General features: G+C 31.9%; 3 protein-coding genes across 4 annotated transcripts; 2 read left to right on the forward strand and 1 right to left on the reverse strand.

Moving 5' to 3' along the window:
• Window positions 1–832: 832 nt before the first annotated feature.
• On the forward strand, window positions 833–4,658 carry Flo1 (flotillin-1). 2 transcript variants are annotated; one of them, XM_018543239.1, is made up of 11 exons: window positions 833–955; window positions 1,370–1,445; window positions 1,526–1,616; window positions 2,081–2,224; window positions 2,306–2,425; window positions 2,745–2,753; window positions 3,394–3,609; window positions 3,684–3,871; window positions 3,936–4,146; window positions 4,219–4,383; window positions 4,460–4,658. In XM_018543239.1, exons 1-11 carry the CDS (start codon window positions 904–906, stop codon window positions 4,475–4,477), a joined length of 1,290 nt encoding a protein of 429 aa, XP_018398741.1. In that variant the 5' UTR covers window positions 833–903; the 3' UTR covers window positions 4,478–4,658. The 2 variants fall into 2 exon arrangements, with proteins under 2 accessions (XP_018398741.1, XP_018398742.1); XM_018543240.1 differs by lacking the exon at window positions 2,745–2,753.
• A 1,477-nt stretch (window positions 4,659–6,135) lies between these two features.
• Window positions 6,136–7,808, forward strand: LOC108776578 (ADP,ATP carrier protein). Its single transcript, XM_018543241.1, has 4 exons — window positions 6,136–6,358; window positions 6,459–6,717; window positions 7,170–7,401; window positions 7,494–7,808. The coding sequence occupies exons 1-4, from the start codon at window positions 6,205–6,207 to the stop codon at window positions 7,764–7,766; spliced, it is 918 nt and encodes a 305-aa protein (XP_018398743.1). The 5' UTR covers window positions 6,136–6,204; the 3' UTR covers window positions 7,767–7,808.
• A 398-nt stretch (window positions 7,809–8,206) lies between these two features.
• Window positions 8,207–10,510, reverse strand: LOC108776584 (uncharacterized protein CG1161). The gene is made up of 5 exons (XM_018543247.1): window positions 10,307–10,510; window positions 10,116–10,231; window positions 9,113–9,227; window positions 8,895–9,035; window positions 8,207–8,498 (listed from the first exon to the last, which is right to left on the reverse strand). Exons 1-5 carry the CDS (start codon window positions 10,367–10,369, stop codon window positions 8,349–8,351), a joined length of 585 nt encoding a protein of 194 aa, XP_018398749.1. The 5' UTR covers window positions 10,370–10,510; the 3' UTR covers window positions 8,207–8,348.
• Window positions 10,511–10,993: the final 483 nt, after the last annotated feature.

A 10,993-nucleotide genomic window follows, 5' to 3' on the forward strand; every position in this document is an offset into this window, starting at 1 on the left:
ATAAAGAATTTGATTGGCCCATTTTCTTATGCATGAGTCAATGGACCAATCAAATTCTTTATGTATATGGTTTATGCGTTATGCAAAAGTCTGTGCTCCCCGCTTAATTCGGAACGACTTTCTATGCAGTCTACGCGCTTCATGCGTAACTCGGAATGCACCCCTAGATATCAGAGAAGCGCAACCGGCTTAAGCGGGGAGCACAGCTTTTGCATAACGCATAAACCATATACATAAAGAATTTGATTGGTCCACTGACTCATGTATAAGAAAATGGACCAATGAAATTCCTTATGCACATGCTTTATGCGTTATGCAAAAGTCTGTGCTCCCCGCTTTAAGAAACTAGGCATCACTAGGTCTGTTCGCGTTGCTTGCACTTTTTGCACTTACCATCTTCGCTTTCTCTCTTTTTAACGCCGAATATATATCTATCTCATTTTAAGTGCAAAATTATTTGGGGATTTCATGCAACGCGAACAGACCTAGTATCGCAAAATTACTAAGAAAAGTACTAAAAATGGCATCGTTTGCAGACGAACTATGAAATCCACCAATCGTCTATTAGTCAGCCATTTTTAGTACCAATGAATGAATGTCATGATTGGCTGACAGCACGCCAATCAGGACATCGATTGCGCTTCTCTGATATCTAGGACTCTACATTAGGGGAACGGGAAGGAGAAAAACGTTTGCTGGCGGCAAGAAAGAGGGGAAATCGGAACGATTTTGCGCTATAGCGTATATATACGCTATATTGACACATAAATATATATATATATATATATATATATATACACGCGTATATTGCTAAGTGCGAGTGGCACGTCGACGTCAGTCACTCGACTGCGTGAAGTTTACGGTTTTTACGCATAGTGACCGTAGTTACGTTGACGTATAATTATGAGTTGTGGATTCGTCACTTGCGGCCCGAACGAGGCTCTCGTCGTTTCAGGTAATGAAACAGGGAGTCACTTCTGAATGCTGCACAGATATCTCAATCTCTTGCGTATTTCGTCCTTATGTTTCCCCTGAATTAATTACTTCCGTAGAAAAGAGAAAAAAAATGGAAGAAGTGCTTGAGTCTCCTAGATAATTGATCCGCATTGCGAGACGGCGGTGGGGAAACGCGGGATCGATTCGGAGCAACCGCACCTATACTATGCTTTCACATTTTTTTATTAAATTATCATCTGCTATATGCGGATGATTGAATACCGCTTGATTGTATATATATAGAATTACACGTGCAGCACAATTCTTTTATTTTTATATTAATTTAATTCCAGCTGAACCATTATTTTCTTTACCGTTCTCCGTATTGTCAGTTTTCTATTTCTATTATTTTACGTTAAAACTTTTCTTCTAGGATGTTGCTACAGCAAACCTCTCTTGGTACCTGGAGGCCGAGTGTTTGTTTGGCCCCTCGTGCAACAAGTACAAAAGTAAGCATTATATAAATATTTTCAATATACAGATAGCATGTAATGAGTTTTTTTGGCTTACATATATCTTGCTTTTACAGGATTTCTTTAAATACGATGACCTTACAAGTTGAAAGTCCAACAGTATACACCTGTCAAGGAGTTCCAATATCTGTAACAGGCATTGCACAGGTATTTAAAGAAAGCATCTTTTATATATGATATGACTTGATGTAAATAGATATAATATATTAATATCTATTTATATGGTATTATTGGGAGTACAAATTAGTTCAGTCCATTTTCCAAAAGATAATCACCTCCAAAGACGAGTTATTTTTTTGAGATGGAATTCAAAAATTGCGTGAGAGATAGGAAAAAGTAGTAGCCAGTGATAGACAATACTTTAATTAATTTGTTCATTCATTTTGTTTTGAAATAAATGCATTTTTTAACACAAAATACAGACCGAACTAATTTGTACACCTAATATAATATATATACATATATGTATCAATATATATATATATATATACACACATTTATACACATATAATATATAAATTTTTGAAAAAAAAAAGAAAGCTTTGCAAATATTATAAAAAATTTTAATAAACTTAGTATTCATAGATTGCAAAATGTTGTATTTGCACCAGGTAAAAATTCAGGGACAGAATGAAGAAATGCTATCTACGGCTTGTGAGCAGTTTCTTGGAAAATCTGAAGATGAGATACATAACATAGCTCTCGTTACTCTAGAAGGACATCAACGAGCTATAATGGGTAGTATGACTGTAGAGGTAAGTTAAACACTAGCCTAAATTATCCTCCCTAAATTGTTATTTATTAAAAGTTATACATAAGCTTATTCTTTGCGCCAGGAAATTTACAAAGATCGTAAAAAGTTTAGCAAGGAAGTCTTTGAAGTAGCAAGCAGCGATCTAGTCAATATGGGCATTACTGTCGTATCGTACACATTGAAAGATATTCGAGATGAAGAAGTAAGTTTGCTACTTTCTAATTCTAAAATAGATTCAAAAACAGATTGCTGATATATAAACACACAGAAATGTATGAGTCAAGCACATAAGCATCCAAAATCTTTAATTCAGAAAAATAATGCAGACATGTAAGTCATAATTATTGAAGTGTACATAGTGTACATAAATGTATATACACTGATATTTAAAAGACCCCCTTTAGACAATTCATTAATGTTTGTCAATAATTAATACGTGAGTATGAACTTTTTACGTAATTAATATAATTAGATCTTGTATATTGTAAATATTGAATACTTTTTTGTTCTGCTACTTGCAGGGGGCAAAGGTACGTTCAAATTTTATTTTATCACTATTAAACTAATATTGCATTTGTTGTACGACAAATTTTTCAAGTATATTGATTAGTTACAAAAGAGAAAATGTCTGGAGATGAGACTTCTCTATTTTGTAGCTATACTAATTGATAAATTATCATATAACAAATGAAATGTTAGCTTTGTAACTGATATCACAGCGCACACCGCTATATATGTCTTCTAACATTATTACTGTAAATTCTTCAGATTATAAAAAAACAAAAATTTTCATTGCTTTATATTACAACACTTGTGCACTTGTTGCTGATTCATTACTGAGGTATCTTTAAATAGTATTATTGTTGGAATTTATCTTATTTTTTTAAATATATAATTTTAGAAAAATTAAAATATAGCTTTTACAGACGTCTTAACATTATATTAAATAATTATATAAAAGATTATTTTATTTCCATGTATTCTCAAATTTTTCTATTTAAAAAATCTCAGTAATTAAATTTAAGCAATAATATATACTTATACATATATGTTGCTTTTATGTTGCTCAGATATTGCTTAGTCAAAATGCTGAAATCATTTATTAGTCATTGTATTATCGTAAACTTCATCACATTGTGCAATAATTTTATGAGAATATATTACTTATAGGGTTATTTACAAGCACTCGGTATGGCACGTACGGCTGAAGTGAAGAGAGATGCTAGAATAGGTGAAGCAGAAGCTCGCAGAGACGCTCAAATCAGGGAAGCTATCGCCGAGGAACAAAGAATGGCTGCACGTTTTCTTAATGACACAGAGATCGCAAAAGCGCAACGTGATTTTGAATTGAAAAAGGCTGCTTATGATGTTGAAGTCCAAACCAAAGTGAAGAAATTTTTAATGCTCTTTGTACGAAATGTTTTATATATAGTTTTTTTTTATAAAGCTATCATTTGCAGAAAGCTGACGCAGAAATGGCATTTGAACTGCAAGCAGCAAAAACTAAACAAAGGATTATGGAAGAGCAAATGCAAGTGAAAGTTGTAGAACGTAGCCAAGAGATCGCCGTGCAAGAGCAGGAAATGATGAGACGCGAAAGAGAATTAGATGCTACTGTACGACGTCCTGCTGACGCAGAAAAATACAGGTATTCGATAATGCTTCAAAAAGAAAGCTTTCGTTGCGCACATCGATTAAGATTTGATTTGTAGATTAGAGAAAATGGCCGAAGCAAATAAATTGCGTCTTGTTATGGAGGCTGAAGCTGAATCTGAAGCTATTAAGATTCGTGGTGAAGCAGAAGCTTTTGCTATCGAAGCAAAAGCTAAGGCAGAGGCAGAACAAATGGCAAAGAAAGCTGCGGCATGGAACGAATACAAGAGCGCAGCCATGATAGACATGATGCTCGATACACTTCCAAAGGTATATAAATCTTTGCAACATTTAAAAGCGCCCTAATAATAGTAAATATTCTAATTGCAATTCACTTTATAGGTTGCCGCCGAAGTTGCCGCTCCTCTTTCTCAAGCAAAAAAGATAACTATGGTTTCAAGCGGTAATGGCACTATTGGTGCTGAAAAACTAACCGAGGAAGTTTTTAATATTGTACAACGTGTTCCAGATCTTGTTAAAAATTTGACAGGCGTGGACATTGCGAAGGTATACATAAAACTTATGACTGTTTGCTTATAAAAATCTAAAGATAAAATTATCATTCATAAATTTTCTTTTTCAGTCGGTACATGCCGCGTAAATGTGCGACATGAACAAAAATTGAATAATTTCAAATGTTTTTCAATGTACATTTATAAAAAAAATATTCAATGGACCCTTCTGTTATATGTATAAGTATACATTTGCTTTAAATATCTTGCCCTATAATGTAAGCCAAGTTTAATTGAGTATTGGAATTCTTGTATTACGATTTAACACTTTCACTGCCATTTTATAGTATCAGTGTAGGTTACATATGTATATGATCCTAAATTGACATATTAATTTCGGTTTTTAAAGTTAGTTAACCAATTAATGTGTATAAATATTATTTTTATTACAAAATTATAAGCACGGCTGGGTATGTATTTATAATACTTTTATTTAAATTATTTAAAACACACTATTTATAATATACATATACAAGTGTATTTTGTTTTTCAAATAAAAATATTTCAAATACATGCCCAGTCCTGGTTTTAAGAATACAGTACCTTGCACAAAAAATTTCGTTATTTGTTCATTCCAATCATTACTAATCTAGACAGTGAAAGTGTGGCATAGCATTATATTATCACTTATATTACTGATATTTTTATATCACTTTTTAATTAAGATCTTATTAACTTAGTATATATTTTCCTAACTCAACGTATTTTCAAATAAAGAAAAGGTGTGTGCGTTCTCTTTGTCAAATCTCTTGAAGGCCGTTGATGGTCTCCCTGTTTGTCTACAATTCTATGCCAATATGTGCCGAATGTCATTTCTTCAAATATTCTATTACATGTGTATCTTACAAATATAATTAAGCATCTGTTTAGAGATGAAAGTAATGTATTTAATATCGTTCACATAAAGAGATTTTTCTTCTAGTCTAGTCCTTGAGATAAAGTTATATATAACATTTGACGTGAGCATTCTATTTTCTGTATACGATACAAAATGAAAGAAAACGTAATATATTTTATCCCATGTTTATATATATATATATATAAAAGTCATAAATTACTATGATCCAGTCATTTATAAAAATCATATAGTTGTAACTTTTGAATAAAAGCTTCTGACTACATTCATTTACTGACTAAAGCTTTAAACAAATATATGTTCGACTTTTTGTGTAAAACAATGACATGAGTAAATATTACGAACATAATTCGTGCGTCTTGCTCATTTTATTCGTTCTACAATAAAAATATTGCAATTATACTTTTAATTATTTTTATGTATTCAATGTCTATTTATACTTATTTTTGTCAATGTAGTTTAATTTTAATCTTGGTTTCACTAACTCTTTATTTCTTTTAGTTCTAAGAATTATAAAAAGATGAAGAACAAATTGAATTAAAGTTAACCTGCATTGGTAGAAACGGGTATAAGATCAATGTAAATTAACTTTAATTTCGCATTACTTTATTTTTTTTTTATTTTAAGAATTAGTAAAACATAAATGATAAATTAAATCGAGAATAAAGTTAATCTTTATTCGTAGGAAATGGACACATTAGGGAATTTTCCAAGAATTTCCAATTGTTTTAAGTAGTGTTTCCAGCAGACTCAAAAAACAAGTGACTTCAGTAGCATAGTAGTTTTGACATTACGTTTCATTTCCTTGACAGATAATGCGAAGATATGTGATTTATTTCGACATTAACGTATAAGTACATACAATTAAAAATATGCAAACGTTGCGTGGTTTTTATATAGTCCGCATAACGGACTGTTAATATCTCAGAATCTGTAGATTTTTGGCAGCCCTCGAGAGAAATGGATTTGTACAGATCTTTTCTGGTAGATTTCATAGCAGGCGGTTTATCCGCAGCGATTGCGAAGACAGCGGTTGCTCCTCTAGAAAGAGTGAAATTGTTACTGCAAGTACAGCATACTTCGAAACAGATTAGACCTGACCAACGATATAAGGGTACATTAAAATGATTTAACACCGTTTTGATGCATCATGTAAGAAATGATCTTCATTTTCCGTTAATTTCTCATTCTTACGTTCGTTGAACTTTTATCAGGTATGATAGATGCGTTTGTACGTATACCTAAGGAGACAGGATTCTTAAGTTTCTACAGAGGCAATCTCGCCAACGTTATACGATATTTTCCTACTCAAGCGCTTAATTTTGCATTTAAAGATAAATTTAAGGCCTTCTTTCTGGAAGGCGTGCCGCCAGATGCTTTCTGGCGACAGTTTGTTGGAAATCTAGCTGCTGGTGGTGCTGCCGGTGCAACGTCGCTTTTATTTGTGTATCCGCTTGATCTTGCTCGCACCAGGTATATATCACATGCACAGGATACTACAAAGCTTATGATTATATGTGATTTATATATTTATATGAAATTTCAAGATGTTCTATAAATAAAAAGAATAATGTGTGCGATAAATTCGATTACTCATACTATACTATATATTAGTGCATATTAAAGGCTGCTTATATAAAGTATTAAATATTTCAAATGCAGTAGCATATAATAATATAATAAACTTTGACAATAAAGTAATTGTATATTCTAATAAATAATATGTATATCAAATGACATGAGTACTATATTATTGGATATTTGATCATTTTACATTTAACTTGTTAATTTTATATAGTTTTTAGTACGCACTAATATAATGTAGTGTAAGTGACACAATTTGCTACAAACAGAAATGAACAATATTATGGCATAGCTAAATTTTAAGTCTATATTATTTGCATAAGATAGTAATGATTTTTTAGATTGGCTGCCGATGTCGGAAAAGGTGAGAAACGAGAGTTTAAAGGTATAAATGACTGTATAATGAAGATTTTTAAATCGGACGGATTTTTTGGACTTTATCGCGGCTTCAACGTCAGCGTGCAAGGAATCATTATATATCGCGCAACGTACTTTGGATTTTATGATACTATGAGGGGTATGCTATCCGATCCAAAGAGCACACCCTTGTACATGAATTTTATAATCGCTGAGGTACGAAGAGATCTTTCTTCCAAATATGTTAAATATATAACAATAGAGCGACAAAAATGTAACAATTTGTTATTATGTGTCACTCTTTGCAGATAGTAACAACGTTGGCAGGTATCGTGTCCTATCCTTTCGATACAGTTAGAAGACGGATGATGATGCAATCAGGGCGAAGTAAGGCTGACATAATGTATAAAAATACACTTGATTGTTGGATAAAAATAACAAAAAACGAAGGCCTCGGAGCTTTCTTCAAAGGTGCATTCTCCAATATTCTTCGTGGCACTGGTGGTGCTCTTGTCTTAACGTTATACGACACAATCAAAGATTCGCTTGAGAAAGTAATCTCAAAAGATCGAAAACCTTAGGAATTACATATAAAAGCTCGTCTTATAAAATATATACGATTAAGAAACATTTGTATTTTATACATAATTATCTGAAGATTTTCATATAAGTGCAATAAAAGTATTATTAAAAAGAATTCTATCAAAAATATAGATGATTTCTGTTTTTCTGTTTTTATAGTTAAAAAAAAACTTCGAAAGCTATCGTGACGCAAAAATTATTGAAATCCCTCCGCGAATTAGTTTTATAATGATATAATTTATATATAATTTATATTAAATTTTTTACACATATAGGATAATGATAAATATTAAATCAGAAATATTCACAGGAAATTATAAATCTTTGAATATACGCGAGTACATGTTTTCGTTTATATCAATCGTGATATGGTTAGATTAGTCTACTGGATAGAATTTTATGAAAATAAATGATCGCTAAGTATAATCGCTAACGCTTAATGTTACTTTATTACTGCAATATATTATATTTTTACAAACTATTCGCGAGAGGTTTGCTTCGAAAAAATCGAATAAATTGTCACAATTAGAAATACTCTGTCTGTTGGATATTTTACATACTTAGGGAACAAATTGTTCAACTTAATTCAGCATAGTATGACGATCATAAATATTCCGCCTCTGTTCCCGAACTTGTCGCTTCCACTTGTCTTGCTGGTGTCCAACACGATTCAAAACATTGCCCCTTTCTCCCATTGGGTGAGACGTTCCAGGTGCGAGAGATGAATCATCCTTTGTAGAATAAAAGAAAAAACAGAACGTGTATATAATCAGTGTTTAGTTGTCAAACATTACATTTATTTCATCTACTTAAACGTAGCAAATTTGGTCACTTGCATTATACATACATTAGTATACTGACACCTGCTATAATATGAATTTAGCAAAGTTAAATGTAAAAGCATATAAATATTTTAAATGATGAAATATCCAATAATGTGTCATGTTATTTAACAGAATATATGTGTATTATTTCATTGTCACAGTTGATTATATTATGCCACTGCCACTTTAGATACCTTATATAAAGCAGCCTTTTTAATGTGCACTAATCCAATGTAGTGCGAGTGACCGAAACATTATTAGAAAGAAAAATAAAAAATTTGCATTATTACATAACATATTTACCTCTTCATTATTATGCTCGTGATAACCAATATTTGCTGACGCCTTGTGTATCCGCTTGTTAAGTAGTGGATCCAGACAAATCAGGAATAACATATAAATTACTAACAATGAAATAACCCATATAACTATTATCACCACGATCTGTAACATAAATGTTTCTGTCACATAATATGGTCTATAAAACAGTTAATAAAGTTTGCCAATGAAGAAATAAATACCTTAATAATAGTCGTGTTTCTGTTTTCATATTTGCAGTCGCATCGCGAGCAAAATACCTCCTCTTTACCTTTTATTTGCTCACCAAGTTTCGGCAAAACAACACTTTCGCATTTGCTACAAATTAGATATGTATTATGATAGTATATTCAGATGACAATCATAAAGTAAATTATGGAATTTTTCTAGCAAAGAACACAGACAATGTAAAATAATACTGTGTTCAATACATTGCTTGTCAACAATGATACAACACAACATAAATAGATACAGTCATAAAGATGAGCCAAGATTTATGTGTCAAATATATAACTATCAACTATTTAGAAAATAAAAAAATTTTAGTATATTGTAAAAATTTGGCAGCCTTGTTTAAACAATCAACTTTATACAGTACTCTTTTTTGGCACTGTGTCTAATCGTGACTTCTAGCTAAAAAAAAAAAAAAAACTCTTAATATTGCCAATTGTATGGATAAGGGCTCTTATTAATTTATATTGGATTTGTTTTTCAGCAAAGATAATGTACGTTTTCCATTTAGAGATACAAATTGACATAAGCATCATTTCTATTTTTCATAACATTCAATGAATAACAATAGAATGGCACTCATGTTGACTTGTGCCACTAAATAGAAAGAATTCATAACATAACACAGAATATTATTTTATCCTTGTTTGTCACTGTTAAACAAAAATGATTACTGTGTAATTTCTTGCTGAGAAACATCATAAAACATAATCTATATTGTGCTCTTTGTTTCTTGTTTTTCTTTTTGCTTTTATTTCTTGCTTGTGTCTCTCATTCAGTTTTTCGGTTATCCAAGATAAAAGTTAATGGATTTCGGAAGAGATAAGAAATATGAACAGAGCCATGATTATCAATAAAACGGTTGCGAAGAAAACAAGACATAGGTACAAGACATTAAAGTAAAATACAAGAAATAGGGAGCAAAGAACACATTGTAAATGAGGTAATCTCTTGTTGGAAAACACCACTAACTACCATTGTAATGGTGGTACATTTATAATGTATGTGAGACGTTCCGTCGATTGCGTCGTGTTTATGACGGAAGAAAGGCTTGGACAGATGCACTTGCATCTCTTGTCGTCATATTGCGCCTAGAATCATTCACAGTTGTTAAAAGATATATCAAAATGAACTGGATTAATTCAACCGTGAGAAAGCATCCTAACCTCAGATTGCTGTGACAAGCAGGCGATAACGATTATCGCAACAGGAAAAATGTACTTCAACATTATGTTCTTCTCATTAGTAAAAAAGAAACAGAAATTTTTCAGATCCTTGTTGCAATCGGTAATACGTGACAGTGATTACCGATGTACGAAATTCTTTATCCGAAACATAATGCACAATGCACCAAGTTGTCAAACACAGATCTGCACAGATCCGTTTTATCAAGATTAAAGGGATTTAAACTTTAAACTAGGGGATTTAAACCAAGGGCTTTAAATGTAAAATAAGCATAGATATATATATGTAAGAATTCTCCCACGTCTCCAATTTTAGCGCCATCTGTAAATGACTGTAGAAACTGAACGTCGATTACAAAGAGTAAGACCAATCATATCAAAGAATTTTACAACAGTATAGTTGTAAAGTTGTTTTTCTCATATGAATCAAACATATAGCGTTTTTTATCCGACCGTGTTGCACTAATCTGGATCGAAAAATACTTTGCTATTGGTGATTATACACATCACTGACCAAGTTTACACCCAGCCGTCCAATCCCGATTCACTTCGAAGTGAAGTGGATTTATGGAACGTTTACACCGGATTCGCTCTACTCCGCCGAGAAAAGAGGATTAAAATCAGTCGAAACTAATCCATTTATACCCAAGAAATTTCACTCACATTATG

Source organism: Cyphomyrmex costatus, unplaced genomic scaffold, assembly GCF_001594065.2.
Source record: "Cyphomyrmex costatus isolate MS0001 unplaced genomic scaffold, Ccosl1.0 scaffold363, whole genome shotgun sequence".
In the NCBI taxonomy this organism is placed as follows: domain Eukaryota; kingdom Metazoa; phylum Arthropoda; class Insecta; order Hymenoptera; family Formicidae; genus Cyphomyrmex; species Cyphomyrmex costatus.